The 15,888-nt window shown below is 36.4% G+C and overlaps 1 protein-coding gene across 1 annotated transcript; it reads right to left on the minus strand.

Annotated features, from left to right (window-relative positions):
* Positions 1 to 227: 227 nt before the first annotated feature.
* Positions 228 to 10,545, minus strand: LOC107801930 (small ribosomal subunit protein mS47-like). Its single transcript, XM_016625347.2, has 14 exons — positions 10,245 to 10,545; positions 10,051 to 10,131; positions 9,899 to 9,967; positions 9,706 to 9,769; positions 7,445 to 7,524; positions 6,653 to 6,736; positions 5,968 to 6,052; positions 5,297 to 5,382; positions 5,093 to 5,214; positions 3,480 to 3,540; positions 2,053 to 2,151; positions 1,871 to 1,972; positions 907 to 948; positions 228 to 798 (listed from the first exon to the last, which is right to left on the minus strand). The coding sequence occupies exons 1-14, from the start codon at positions 10,383 to 10,385 to the stop codon at positions 679 to 681; spliced, it is 1,236 nt and encodes a 411-aa protein (XP_016480833.2). The 5' UTR covers positions 10,386 to 10,545; the 3' UTR covers positions 228 to 678.
* Positions 10,546 to 15,888: the final 5,343 nt, after the last annotated feature.

Genomic DNA, 15,888 nt, shown 5'->3' on the forward strand with positions numbered 1-15,888 from the left:
CATAGTTTTTGTTATATTAACTCTTGAAGGCATGTCTTGAATGGTAATTCATTAAAATAATATGTTATTTAGCCAAGACTACAATATTAATCGAAATTCCTTTTGAGCAAGTAAAGCACAAGCTCCTTTCAGTTTCATTACAAAAATTTCTGTGATCCTGTACTTAATGTGCATATATCTAAAGAAGTTCAGCAAGTCAGATTGCAACAACACAAGGTGACTCAGGGTTCAACTATAACTCTTGCTAGTAGTATTACTCGCGCAAAATTATCGTTTATACTTATCCATGGGCCAAACAGGATGTGCAAAAAAATCTGAAGGTACCATGGTAATTTATTTCACAAAACATTCTTCTCATGATGTACACACCTAAACGGTCAAATCTGAGAGCCTCGAAACATCAACTCCTGAGAGGTCTCGAAACATCAGAAATATATTTGAAAAAGTCAAAGGTGATAAAATCAATGCGTAGCCAGCCCTATCATTTTCTTGTTTACCCACCATCTAGTACCTGAGACATTAGCAGTTAAGCATTTTACCTATGCTCCAAGGGAACCGAAATATATCCAACATATTGATAGGAATGTCTAGCAGTCCTGATTTTCCAGTCAGTCCCTCGTATTATAATGAACCCGGGAACATAAAACTTCCCATAGGTAGAGCAAAGCAGGATATCAATCACATAGAAGGCTCTCGTAGTGCAGTGGCCAAATTCAGTTCGGGTTCTAATTCACCTAATGGGGTGAAGAAGCAGTCAACCATGTCGGTGGTAACTTCTTCCAGCCGCGTTGGACCCCACTGAATGTTCAGTACAAGAACGAATAAGTTTCCTTTTCTTCTCTTAGCTAAAATAAGAGAGAGGGGAGAGGGTGGGAAATTAAGCATTCATGGAAGACTGTCCATTACCTTTGGAGCAAAGTCCTTGTCAACCAATCGAGCACGAACACCCTGAAAATGTTTTTGAGGATAAATATCCTACCTTAACATAAAAAATCTCAATGGAAAAAATGCTACATTTGCTGGTATATGAAATTTAGTTTTCAAGAGCTCATTGGTTTGAGTTACAAAAAAGGGCAGCCCAGTGCACAAAGCATCCCGCGTTCATGTCGGGCGCGGGAAAGGCCTGCACCCCAAAGGGGAGTAATGTAGGAAGTCTACCTTGATGCAAGCACATGTGGCTGATTCCACGGCTCGAACCCATGACCTATAGGTCACACGGATACAATTTTACCATTGCTCTGAGGCTCCCCTTCCATTTGTTTGAGTTATAAGAAAATATAATACTGTCATAAAAAACTCTGCAATACTAATTAATAGATCGTTTACATTCCACCATGAAACCTACATTACTTAATGCAACCCTGTATTGCTAATACAAAAGATGGTTTCCGATAAAAACTCTGCATAATCTGCATGGGTGATCTTTCATGATTACGGAATTTATGAATGATTTTAAGCGGAATAAGATGTGAATCATCTTCAGTTCTAATCCAGTTATTGCCAATATGTTTATTCTTAAGATTGCAAATCACTAGATTACCCTTTTTATTCCAGTTTTTACTTTGGCAAAAGATAGGGAGGTACAATGCAAAAAATGCTAAGTGATTTCTTCCCATCTGCCTAAGCCTTGGTGACAGAGTTACCTGGTAGTTGTTGGTGGGAGGTAGCAAGTATACATTGAAATAGTCAAAGCACGCGTAAGCTGGCCGGACACCAATGTTTTTTGTGTGTGTGTATATAACCTCACATTTAAGGTACAATGATTTACTTCCAGCACTCAGAATTTTTTCCTCCTTCCCTCTCCCTCCACATTCTATAACGAATATGGTGCACACAAACTTGTACAGTCAAGTGTTAGAGGAAGACATACCTCACAGAAATCACCGGACATCCGTTTGGACACCCAATTAACGGATATGCGATATTCACGAACTAGACACTGATCAAGGGGTTGAAATCTGCCTTCTCTAATCTACATTTTGGCAGCAAAAATGAAGTTTAAACCATGAAAAATCTGGAATGCAAAAGCAAAGGAAATGGTTAGCAGCTTACTGATTTCAAAGCCACTTTCAAACTCAATGGAGAGGCTTCTTTTATTTTATTAAGAGCTGCATTACACCATTCATCATGAGATTCTGCTGCCTCTCTTTCCTGCGTTTCACGACAGAGTAAACCAAGTGAAGGAACTCAGTGCAATTAAAAAGGAGAAATAAGCAAATGTTATAAGAATAGTAAAGTCCATAAAGCATGTCTAGCAAAACCATCCTCCACAACCCCTAGCAACAGAAATCAACCAGAACTTTAACAACAGCTAAACCAGATTTCTCATACTGAGATCAGAATACACATACCCTTTTAAGGCAACACATTAAACCAATCAAAAGCGCCAGCTGAACAAATCCGAAGATCAATATCCAGGAGGAAAGGTCTTAAAATAATGTCCTAATTTCTATTACCATGCTTTAAGGCATACAAAAAGAAGCAAGAAAAAGAGAGGGAAAAAAAGACGTAGAAACTAAATAAGGCCGATCCATAGCCAGAATTGCTTCACAATTATCTTTACAGCATTGGCTAGTCAATATAGTCTACCAAAATCACCTATTGTTCAATACTTTGTTGGAAAAGACAATTTTTAACCCTTTTTGGACTTTTTCTTTATGAAGTTTTTGGACTAATTTTTTCTAGTTTTTCAATATATTTCAGCTTCAATCTTCTTATTGGACATGATCTCGGCTAAATACTTGTCAAAGCATTTGGTGTAGCGTATAGCAATAACCTATGTATGGCTGACTGAGATTTCTAGGTCATAATTCATAGGCAGCTCTAGTATTTCTCAATTTAATATATGCAAGCACTAAATTTGATAAGCTGCTCCAGACTGTTAACTGTTGTTGAATAATGGTACAACTAAAGAGCAAGATTAAGATGGAAAACTTCGGTTGATTAAAATCTTCAAAATACCCACTATTTGGGACCTTCCATAACATAGATGGCAAATCTTCTGGAACAGGATGAATATAACTTGGTTTTATGAAGTAAGGTATTATACAGCTGGCATCAAGAAGATGCAAAGTAATACCAGGATGAATATAACTTAAATAACAAAAATAGCATCCTTGGGACTACCCTTTCAAATGGACTTGAATAATACTGATAGGAAATGGTGCTATCCAATTTGGTTTCTAGTGTTTCAATACGTGCTTCTCAGGGTTCAACACTTAAACGCTTGACACAACATTCTGATAATTCAGAGATTTAACTTTTCTCTGGGAATTTATAGTAGACCTTGTTATGCCACAAACCCAAACCTTTGTACATATTAGCTTTACCAGAATGCTGAAAAACATAATTCTTGATATTATAGATCAGTACAAGTTATGTGTCTGCATTTGTACATAGAGAAAGATAGGACAATAAGAAAGAGAGAGAGAGAGTGTGTGTGTGTGTGTGTGTGAGAGAGAGAGAGAGAGAGCACTTACCAGAACTTCTATAATTTCCTCAATTGTATCCTGGCTAAAGCACTTATCGATTTTCTCAAACCTGGATCACAAAAAGGGGTTAAGAAAAAGGAAAAGAGAAAGAGGGCAGACAAAAATGAAATGTGATAGAAAAAAAACGAATTTTCTTGCAAGCAAAAGAAAAGACAACATTGGCATCTTTAATGGATGTAAAGATTCATCCAAAATTTCACCGAAGACCAAAAAGGGTTAAAGAGAACTTTTTCGACTAGTGGTTCAGAAAGGCACCTGTGGACTTGGAAGATGATACGGAAGACCAAAGACCCCCCCCCCCCCCAAACACAAACACAATAGCTTTTTTCTGATGGCTAAATCACATATAGAACTGTTTAATTCATGAAAACCTGCAGAAAAGAGGCATCAAGATCTGGAGTAGATGCTTTTTTGTTTGAATCAAATGACACCATGGGACACCCGTTCTTACACAGCAAAAAGACATGACAAATCTGGTGTCTGTTTTTGAACTTAGCTGGAGTATAGTGGGTAACTTCTCAAACCCCAAAATGGTACTTCAGTTTATGGAGCTGTTGGAATATGAGAGTATACAAGAATCAGATGGATCCGGGACACCATTTAGTGGAAAACAGTCTCAGGATTAGAGGGAGGTTGGGTATCAGGAGATATCCATTCCAGTGCAGCATTTCTTGGGAAATGGACCAAACACTTCATGGAGAGATAATATCTGTTAAATACGGGATAGTAGATAATGGATGGCTTTCTGGTTAAGGGGCCAATATTTCTGGAGTAAAGTTTGTGGAAGGGGATTATGACGAGAACGTGGAGATTCTTTAGAGGTATGTATGAATGTTGGACAAGGAATAGTGTTTATTTTGTATCATAGTCACCTAACTTTTAAAAATTCCATGTTTTCAGTTTGAGTTTGCACTGGATATAGCACATATATTAACTCGTATTTATTGTTATAGCTAGAACACTCATTAATAGAATATTGATGCTATGGCCAATGCTTACTAGATCACATAAGTTCACCACATTGTTACCCATATTCTCCTCTCCCTCCAATTCCATCTCATTTAATCTTCGTGTCATTTTTCTGCCACTACCTTTTCTTTCCCTCTTTTTTTTTTTGGGCGGCTTGCGTTCTCTGAAATCTCTCCTTTCCCTTTTCTTAATTTGCATTATTATTAACAAAAACTCTGTGAGTGTGTGTGTGTGTGGGGGGGGGGGGGGGACGTAGAACATCCAAAAGATATTGCATGTTCATACCTACATTAATTTAAAGTACTGATATATCGTACCACCATGAGTTTCTAAAACATGTCACTGTCGTAAAACCTATGTTACTCGAACTCTTCAAAAATGTTATTGGGTGTGTGTCGGATCCTCCAAATTTAGTGCATTTTTGGAGGATCCGACACGGGTGCAGCAGCACTTTTGGAGAGTCCAAGCAACATAGCTTAAAACTTCTTAAAAGAATCATTTAACTGAATCCTACAGTAATCTACTCTCGTCCCCTCCAACTCCATAGACTTGAGCAGGCCCCGCAGCATTCACAATGAGCATGTCGTAGAAAATAAAATGATGGAAGAAGGTTAACAAAGATAAAACATTACTTGTGCAGAACACTCTTGCTATCTGGGTAAACAAGGTCACCATACTGGGCTAGAGAATTTTCAATGACAAGACGATCATCTGTGATCAATTTACCGAGACGTTCTTCCATCCAAGGAAGCCTCTGTTGAAACAGCAAACATCAAAGCTACTAAAAAGGAAGAATAGGAGTTGAGAATATAGTTAAAGATTAACTTATTACTAACTTCTTTGAGTGAATAGTGGGTAGCAAGACCACACGCAATCATTTCTACACCATTAAGCTTTTCTCCTGTTAAAGCCAAATACTCCCCTGCAAAGAGATGCCGCTATTAAACTCTAGCATCAAAGTTTCAATAACAGTCAAAGTAGTCAAATACATTGATATGTAAATTGCTTTAACAATCAGCATGTTTTCAGCAGTACTAAACTAACAAAAGGAATAAAGAGAATTCATCAGAGAAATCACTGTCATTTAGTGGTATGAGAAAAGTGATCTAACACATCAACATAAAAAAAGGGAAAATTGCAAAAAGAGGAATACCAAAGACAGTAAATGCGCATGATTCCCAAAAAAATAAAAATAAAAATCAAAGGGGCAACTGGGAGTCTGGGCCAGTATTAAGTATTAACCCCTCAAAAAATGATGATTTGAGCCCCCCCGGGAAATCCATATTTATGGATGACTTAAATGGTCAATGCAGATATCAATGCACCTCATCATCAGAGAGACGCATCATCAGTTCAGCAGGCACAAAAAGATTTGAAAGAAATGACATCAAAGTAGGAAAACAATAAGATAATAACAGAACAATGTGGCACTTTTTCTGGTCCGTGTATCAACCAGTGCAGCCCCACACACAAATCTACTTATCAGTAATATTTTGTTCAAACTTGCCTAAGTAGCCAGGAAGACGAGATAGATAATAAGAAGCCCCTGCATCAGGATGAAAACCAATTTGAGCCTCAGGGGTAGAATAAACCTGCAATGATTTTGCCATTTCACTTTGTAAGTTTAGGGCATCATCAGTATTATGGGAACATCATGTCAGAAAATTTAATAAGCCAGCATATCATACAAAATGCTTTCTTCAGGTAGAAATCATGTCATGGTTCAAAGTTTGAGCAATGTCCTATGGTGAGTATTACAATTATCACATATACCACAATATCATGTCAGCTAAAGTTTATTGAGAATTGCATGTCTCACACAACATAAAGTGTAGCCCATTCAGCACCCAAGGGTGTGGCCTAGTGGTCAATGAATTGGGTTGAGAACCATAAGGTCTCAGGGTCAAATTCTAGTAGAGAATTTCTTCCCATTTGTTCAAGTCAGGATGGACATATTTACCTGGTACTTGTTGCTGGTGAGAGGTAGCAGGTATCCCGTGGAATTAGTCTAGGTGCATGCAAGCTGACCCAGACACCACGGTTATCAAAAAAAATGTAGCCCATTCATTAAAGAGAATACAAGTTGGGCATGTAGGAACAATGAACCACACAAATCAACAAGGATATAGAAGTTTTTTCGCTAGACAGGGAAATCAGGTGTTAGAGTCAGCACCATCGAAGAAGGTACGTACAGTTCTATCAGTTACAACGCGAAACATTCCTGGAAGCGAAATACCTGCCCCACTTCCCATTGTGACACCATCCAAAATTGCCACCTGCACATAATGATCAATAATACTTGTTGACTTAAACATGTTTGCTACAGTTTGTCACGAAGTTAAATCAGAAGTCAAACTGTAAGATGATACAATGGCCTATAATGTAACACCCGGTACTTTCCAAGCATGTCTTAGCTATGACTTAAAGCATCTTATAAACTTTTAATGATCATGCGCTTAGTTGAGAAAAGAAGTCAGCAGCAAGATGCACAAATTAAGTTACTGGAGTGCACTGAAAGCAGAAAATAAATTTACCGCGATGCAGTAGCTTTCCAGTACATGGTAGCAAGGTTATTTATGGGTTTTTTAATTATGTTTTAGCCCTTTGACTATATAAGCATCAATCCCAATTCGGCTTTTTGATGCAGTGAAACCTCCCATACAGCTTTGATGTCTTCCAAGTACTTATGGTAACAATATATTTCACTGGGCAGATTTGACATATTTCTACCCAATTCGGCTTTTGATTTCATGGATTATATGCCAAGTTAAATTATTGAATTGTGCAGATAGAGATTAATGACGTGACAGTTAAAACAGGCATTTTAAATCCCTAAGATTGATACAAGCGGTGAGGCAAGGGAACTTTCTGCAGAGATATGCCAATAAGAGAAGAGAGATACAACAATTTGATGACAAAACTCAATGCACAACCTCACTGACAATGAAATATGCAGAAAGAGAAAAAGAACGAGGCATACTCACATTTGGCTTGAGATATGTTCCTAACAAGTAAACAAATTTATATAATGTTTCGAAGAACTTCTTGCACTCCTCAACCTTCCCTGCAGATAAAGGAAACCATGAAAATGTTTGCCAATAGTTTGTAGGCAATAAATTGCAAAACTAACTATTATCCTCCAGAGAAGAGAATGTTGTGAGCAAGCGTACTCATCTATTATATGATCTACTATTATCCTCTAACTATAGGAAATGCTAAGTCCATCTAAGACTTCAGTTGCAATGTAAACTGTAAAGTATAACACCAGCCATAAGAAGAAGCTAAGTTGATAAAATGTGATGATTATATTTCTGAGTTAGACTCGTTTGATGTAGACAAGGAGAGCTTCACAAACATGGCAGCTTTACAAGACAGTTCCCTCTTATGTAGCGAGGAAATCAAACAAATTCATTGATCAACATTTCGGACAGAAGGATTAATGATGATCCATTCTCACTTACTAGGTTGTGAGAAAGAACTGTTCCACTTAGGCATTCAATTTGTTCCTTATAGGGCTCCTTATTTTCACAATTTGCAAATGCCACATCGCCTTGATTACTGATTACACAGATAAGCATTTCTCTAACACAATACCAGTTCCATCTTATGCGGCAGGGTTCAGAGCTGAGTGCCAAGCTAGTCAATTTTTTGGCGTGAAGTCGGACATAAACTTCAAAAAGTTTTTTATAAATTTACATATTTAGAACTAGATAAAGTACCATATGTCTAACAGTTAATAATTCTAATTATTTAAAAAATATTTAAGTAAATTGTTGTTAAAAAGATCAATTCCACTCCCCAAATAGTAATAGTGCCACATAAAATGGTACTCCCTCCGTTCCAATTTATGTGAACCTGTTTGACTGGGCACGAAATTTAAGTAAAAAATGAAGACTTTTGGAATTTGTGGTCCTAAACAAGTTCAAATGGGGCCCAGAGTATTTGTGTGGTTATAAAAACTTCTCATTAAGGGTAAAGTTGTAACTTTAAGCTAAATTGTTACCAAATTTAGAAAGGGTTCATTCTTTTTGGAACGGACCAAAAAGGAAATAGGTTCACATAAACTGGAACAGAGGGAGTATTAGGTATGGTATTTGGTATTTTAAAATGAAATACCGATACCGTACCGAAACATATATCTTATTACACAATACACATATTATTAATTATAATATAAGTACAAAAGATCTAAAATTTTACTTTCCTTTATTCTCTAAGTTTATCAATTAACTCTAAGCAAGTAACAAGACATTTCTAATGATCAAATTTATTCCTTTATGTACAGTTTTCTCTCTCTAGGTTGATATTTGCCGTTTTTGGACAAAACTTTTGTTGACAAACATTTTTAGTTTTGTAGTTTTGAGTACTTTAGTTAAGAATATTACAGTCTATGACTCTATGCACTAGTTAGTATTCAAACCGAATAAACTGAAGTTACCAAACCGGATAAACCGAAACTGAAAGGAGAAAAACTGAACCATACCGAATTTAATTAGGTACGGTATTGGTATAGCATTTTAAGAAACCGAATACCGAAAATACCGAACCGAAATGTCTAAATATCGTCCGACGAACACCACTAGTACCAAGGGAGTAATATTTTTTCATAAAGGTCGTGTCGGGCCAGCTTAGACGCACATTGACTAATCTACTAGATACCTACTACCTCTCTCAAGTACAGGTACCAGATAACTCAATCCAACACTAAGGCACACCTTTGGGTACAAATTCCAATAGAGGCATCAAAAGTGTTATTTTGCCTATGTTGGAATTTGAAACCTGATGTTCCATGAGCCATTTCAGTTTCATTGACCACTAAGCCACAAATTTGAGTGCCTATAACACATTATAATTCATTAACTTTGAGTGATATTTACACCCAAGAAAGGAGAAACAGAAAGGGAGCAATTATTATAACATTGAGGAGGAATACACAAAATTACAGTCGATAATCACATGAAGAACTTCCGAAGCAGCAACCCTTATGTTCACAAAAGCATCAAGCATAACGATAGCAAACCAAAAATGTTTGGAAAACCTTGAAATCCTTGAAACTATATTACAAACAAGTTTACATCTTTGTTTTAATCAGAAATTTAAGATGGGAATACTTGATCATGGCAGAATTTTAAGCCGGAGTACAGAAATTTAAGCTGGGAATAAACTTGATCATAGCATAATATTAAGCAGGGAATACTTGATCATTGCAATAAAGGGTAGGAAACAGAACGAAAAGCAGACACACCTTCATTAATCAACTCATAAAGAGTGACGACGTCTGCTCCAGAGCAAAATGCTCTGCCATTCCCCTGCAATATATTCAATCAAAAACTTAAACATTTGATGGTACGTGCAAGTTGCTCAACTCCGATAATACTTCAAAACAAAAATTAAAAGAACAGGAAGGTGAAAAAAAAGCTTGCAGTACAACACATTACCTTCATCATGACAAATCCAATATCTGAGTTTTCCTCCCAAGACTCGTACAATCTACTTAAACGAGCAGCCTAGTATTTAAAATATAGTCAACTAAAGACATACAAAAACCATGTAACATATTCTGCGAAAAGGAAAAGGGAAAATGCCAAACCATAGAAGGTGTAATAGCATTAAGTGCAGATGGTCTATTGAGAATAGCTGCTCTTGATTTAGCCCTTCCTTCAACCAAAACCTGTGACAACAACACATGAAACAATAACACTTCAGTATTTTAACACAGTAAATGAGGTTTTTGACGTACTTTTTCAATTCACTGAACAGCTTAGTAGAAATATGCGAATGAACCTGTTCTTGAAGATAATCCACTTGGGCGTAGCTGGGTTGAGCAGAGAAGTGTCTACAATGGTGATTAGAGAGGAATCGGGAATCATGTCTCCGCAATGGTTGAGTCAGTGATAGTAAAACTTTCAGTTTGTGCATTCTCATTTTCTCTCTTTGTTGAGCTTACTGAGTTTTTAACTGGGAAACACAGCACTGGGGTTTAGGGCTTTGGACGAGGATGACAGGAGCGCAACTCGATCTCCAACGGCGAAAGAAATGAATGGCAAGCTCGGATCCGAATGAATGGGTGGTGTCAACCGGACCGAAGAAAATTGAATTTGGGCCATTATTTAGAGGAGTCCATTAAAGAAACGACTCGGGCCTGTGTTTGCAATGGGCGAAGTGCAGCAAGAATCACTTTTAAGCCCGCGATTTAAAATATATATTTTGTTATAAATAGAATTCTATTTAAAGTGAATGTTTATATTTAGAGAGATTTTAGGGTTTATTACTTGGTGGCTAAGCCAATCTCTCCCTATAAATAAAGGGTTTTATTCCATTGTAATTCATCTCAATATCAATAAGAATTCTCTCTCTGCTTTTCTCTGCAATACTATTCTTCTTCTTTTATTGTTCATAACACGTTATCAGCACGAAACTCTAACCAATTGAGTAGAAGCTTTGGGATTGAGCATAATGATTGTCAATTGTTCTTTGAACTTCCTTCATGATTAAATTCTGGATTTAAGGTAAGTATTTTACTTTTCTATTTCAAATTCTTGATATTCTATACGTTGATTTTAAATACAAGCAAAGACGATAAATTTTGATTGCAACTCTAATGGAGTTTGAAAGAAATTATAACCACCCAAAGTGGTAAAATTTATGTGTCTTGCCATGATCAAATTCATGTATGATTGTGGGCAAAGAATTGAAAACTCGTCCCATTGAATTTGCTCCATTCTCATTCCCTTTAGAGAATGTGATAAGTCTGAAAGAAGACAAAATTACTACTATGAATGTATCAATGGATGTGGACGTGGCAATAGACGAATAAATTATAATCGTCATCATTGAGTAATTAGAATAATAAGGATTCTCAAAATAATCCTTCACTCTGTGAAAGTAATGTTTGTCATCGATTTGACATGAGATTTTATAAAGCACATATAGATGACTATGGTTCATTCATGATGTGAATGTGACAACATCTTATTTATGAATACATATTCATTCTTGGAAGAATATAAACGTGCTAGTGGTAGTGAATATACCCTACTCACCTCTAGAAGGAGGTTTAAGATGATATAAGAAAATAATGTCATTATTATGGCATGAATGGTCATTGGTCACGTACCTATTGTACGCCAAAATATTTTGGCAATGTGATTATTAAAGGATAACAATAATGCAAGAAACATATCTTGCATATAATTTTGACCATGACCATAATGGTATAACTTTCTCCTTGAAAGAGATATATGATCATATAAAAGTTGATGAATATGTGGTAGTACAAAATTAATTGAGAGCTCTCGAAGAGCCAATTATACTATTTTTGAGAAACATAATTAATTACCAATAAGGTATTGTGTTGTAGTAAGTCTCAAAGAAACTTATTCAGTTTCTAAAGTATTCGCGAAAGCGGTTGGTTATATTGAGACTATAAATAAAGGAAGATTTAATATCTTCTATTACTACAACTTGTAGCGCCAATATGATCCCCATTACTGATGGATAAATCTGTTTGGAAACATAGCTCTTTTATCGCGGAATTAGACATGCGATTAACGTCGGCTTATCTGTCAGTCGCGTCGGGTCTGCCGCTCAGTTGAAAACTATGAAACAAGTTTGCGGTAGTTCAAAACTGGAATTGGCACAATATCGTGAAGTGGCCGCCACCGCCCTCCCACCCTCTCTTATTTATTCAGCAAAACTAAGGGCTTGTTTTATTTACAGAGTGAAAAAAGGAAACTTGTCAACTAGACTTAACGGAATGTCCAGGGGCAAACCGGTCGTTAAGATAGAGTCGGTGTTGGTAGCAGTTCTTGCTTAGCAGGATCAGGTCACCAATCGGTGACATAGTTTAGGAATGAATATCCGTAACTCTCATTCCAGTATTTAAATTGACAAAATGGAATAAAAAATCAAGACCTGGCTCAAGGCTAACCCCTCCTTTGACCATTCGTTTTGAGCCTCCAATTCTTTTTGAAATGCTAACAAGGTTCAATGACGCCGACGAAGGGAACCAGCGGAAAGTCTCTCAAAGGCAGGCGCGTAGCATAGGCGAACTCCCTCTTGATACCTTATCAACACTGTTTCAGACACAACTAGTACATTCCAAAATCACCGTTACTCGGACATCTTTCCCCTTGGCCATGAACCTCCTTTGGATTTTTGATTTACTCAACTCTTCTATTTTCGATTCAAAACGAAGAAAGGATAAAATAGAAGTTACTAACTTGAAATCTAATTCTAAAAGTAAAAGATTAAAATCAAGAAAATAAAGTAATAAAGTAATAGTAAAGCAAAGTCATAGTAAATCCCCTTTCTTTTTGAGATTAGGATCTCGTTGTGATGTCATTTCTTTTTCTTTTTCTTTCATTTATACTGGAACCATTGAATTCATTAGATACCGATTCCTATCTCGAAAACGTGTTTTCTCCTCTTTGATTTTCTTAACTATCTTCTATAGGAGACCTTTTTTGTCCAATCAAAAATAATTTTATCATTTCGGAATCCGCAATTCAATATAGATGGATATATACCCCATCTATATGTCTCGCTTCCTGCCATTTTGCCATTCAATTTGGAATATTTGAACGGTCGATTCTTTTTTTTATCTTCGCAAAAAAATGCATGTTGGGTCTTTGAAACAGTTCAGATCATTTTAATAATAATAAGTTTGACCTATTTTACCGAGAAGGTCTACGGTTCGAGTCCGTATAGCCCTATAAAAATGAAAAATGCAAAATCAAAAAAATTCTATAATTTTCATTTCTTCATTATTATTTCTTGCTTGTAACTAAGTGAAATCCAATTATTCCTATAAGTTTATTCACGTCAATTATTTAAGCAGATGAAAGAAAAAATGCATATCAACGGATCCAATCGATATTGACCTTGGTTTTTTTTTAGGTAGCTTTTTCTTACACCTATTTAGCTAGTGGGGCATTGGTCATAACCGAAATTCGTCAAAGGGATAAAACAAAAATAAAGAAGAGAAAGAAAGGTTGTGCCATTTCAAATCAAAATAAAATGATAGAAAGAAGGTCAAGTGAGGAAGCCATAATCTTTATAAGCATACGTGTGAGTCTAGCTTTCAATTAGCGAAGAAAGAAGGAGGCAAAGCAAGGCTTTCTTCTTTCTTTCAGAGTGAGAAAGGGAAAGCAAACAAATCGAAGCGGGGAGGCTTGAAAGGTCCTTCGGGGCTCGTCAATGGCTTGGCTTCAGGTTGCGAATGGATATAACACAAAATCTCTCCACCTATTCCTTCTAGTCGAGCCTCTCGGTCTGTCATTATACCTCGAGAAGTAGAAAGAATTAAAATCCCCATTCCACCTAAAATTCGCGAAATTCGTTAATAATTAGAATAGATTCGTAGACCAGGTTGACTGATTCGTTTTAAAGTGCCCCGGCCCTTGATCAGATAAAGTTGCCCGCCTTATGACCCACAACTCAAAATGAGCCTTGAGACGAGACGCGGACATTCCCCATGTTGCGGTTCCCTCCGGTCCGTTCCCCGGTTGGGTTAGGGGAACATTCGAGCGATTACCTTCGCGGATCCAAACGCGCTCACAAGGCGCGCAATAAGAATAAGACCAATAGAGACTTCATAAGGGACCATTTGAGCTGCAGATCTAACATTTTCATTTGTATTCAAATTTAAAAGAAGTAATTTGCTTGGTATAATCCACGGTTTTATTTTATATACATTATAAAGTGGTACAAATTCTGGGAAGAACCAAAATTCCAGATTCAACATGGGATGATTTAATATTTTTTCATTCATTCCCATCGAGTATATAAGCAGTGATTTCAAATCCAGAGGTTAATCGTACTCTGACAACTTTACGTAAGGCAGAGTTTGGTTTTTTTGGGGTGATAGTGGAAAAGTTGACAGATAAGTCACCCTTACTGCCACTCTACAGAACCGACATGAGATTTTTACCTCATATGGCTCCTCGTTCAATTCTTTCGAATTCATTGGATCATTTCTGCGTTCGAGAATCCCCCCTTCTTCCACTCCGCCCCGAAGAGTAACTAGGACCAATTTAGTCACGTTTTCATGTTCCAATTGAACACTGTCCATTTTTGATTAATCAAAATAGGTCAAGGGCGCGTCGGAACGGTCGGTAGCTGCTTAGTCTCATCCGAGAGTTTAATATCCTTACTCCTTACTGCTTTTTTCAAAGAAAAAAAGAAAGGGGGTCGATTTAGGCTCCTTCCCTTCCACTGCGTGCTTCTTCGGGTGTGGTTGCAAGATCTCTCTTTCAGGGATAATATTTATGTGAAAAGTTACCCGTTTTATTCTTCAGTTTGTACTACACAAATAAAAGAATACCATAATAAAGTAGAACTTTATTGATATAAAACCCATATCATAATAAATTTGGAGTTTATTGATATCCAGTTGGCATAGCTGGTTTAGCCATATCAATTTAAGTATGATGTGCAAAAATAATAGAGAATTCACATGGGTAAATATTAAAGAACTAGAAAGTTCTTTACAAATTCTCTTATATTGATTATTCTCATCAATTAATTGACCAACTAAAGTTGGGATTGAATCCCATGAATTCTGGAAATATCAAAGGTGAATATGGGTCCATTCACCTGCCATGTATACCACATAATTACATGTGCAATTATTATTAACCTGCAACATGGTGTTTGCGAGGTAACTTGCTCAATAATTTGATTTAGAGCATAATTTCCAGATTTTTTATTCACGAAGTTCATCTTGATAAGTTGGTTTACATCACAGCTGGTTTAGCAAAATAATTTATTGAGTGCCTCCACTTAATAGCTAAATTGTTGTTGATGAGAACAAAGTTATCTATATCAGTTTGATATAGGTCATATACGAAAATATATTATATTATCCCCTCACAAGTGGTTCGGGGTCAGGAACCAAATAATTCCATCTTATTATTATTGATGTGCGTTGTATATTTTGATTAACATCATGACACACAAAGATGGACTTTCAAAGTTGAGGAAACAAGTTAGTTTTTCTAACATGAGGGGGAGACATGATAAACAGTTGAGAAAAAGTTACTTGGAATTGATTATCATTTGTATATCTAGATCCTCAAATACGATAATATGAACTTGAAGTTCATAAAAGATAATTCATCTGCAATATATTGCAAAGTATGCTAGACGTATTTGCTGACCCAAAGAAAGTAACTATGTTCTCATTGCAAATGCTCCTATTAAGTCCTAGAAGGACAAAGTCTATGGTACGCTTAAACCATATAGACAAATCGATTTCAAATAAAATTTCTTGATAAAGAAGATGAGCAAATGATCAAAGTGATCATAATAAGGAGGTAAGTGATCTAGAAGATCACATGACATAACACTTCATAAAATCTCATGAGAGATTTAGGTACCTGAAAATATGAATGAAGAGATCTCTATGTTATGTCTTTATGAAAAAATG

Source organism: Nicotiana tabacum, chromosome 5, assembly GCF_000715075.1.
Source record: "Nicotiana tabacum cultivar K326 chromosome 5, ASM71507v2, whole genome shotgun sequence".
NCBI classification, from domain to species: domain Eukaryota; kingdom Viridiplantae; phylum Streptophyta; class Magnoliopsida; order Solanales; family Solanaceae; genus Nicotiana; species Nicotiana tabacum.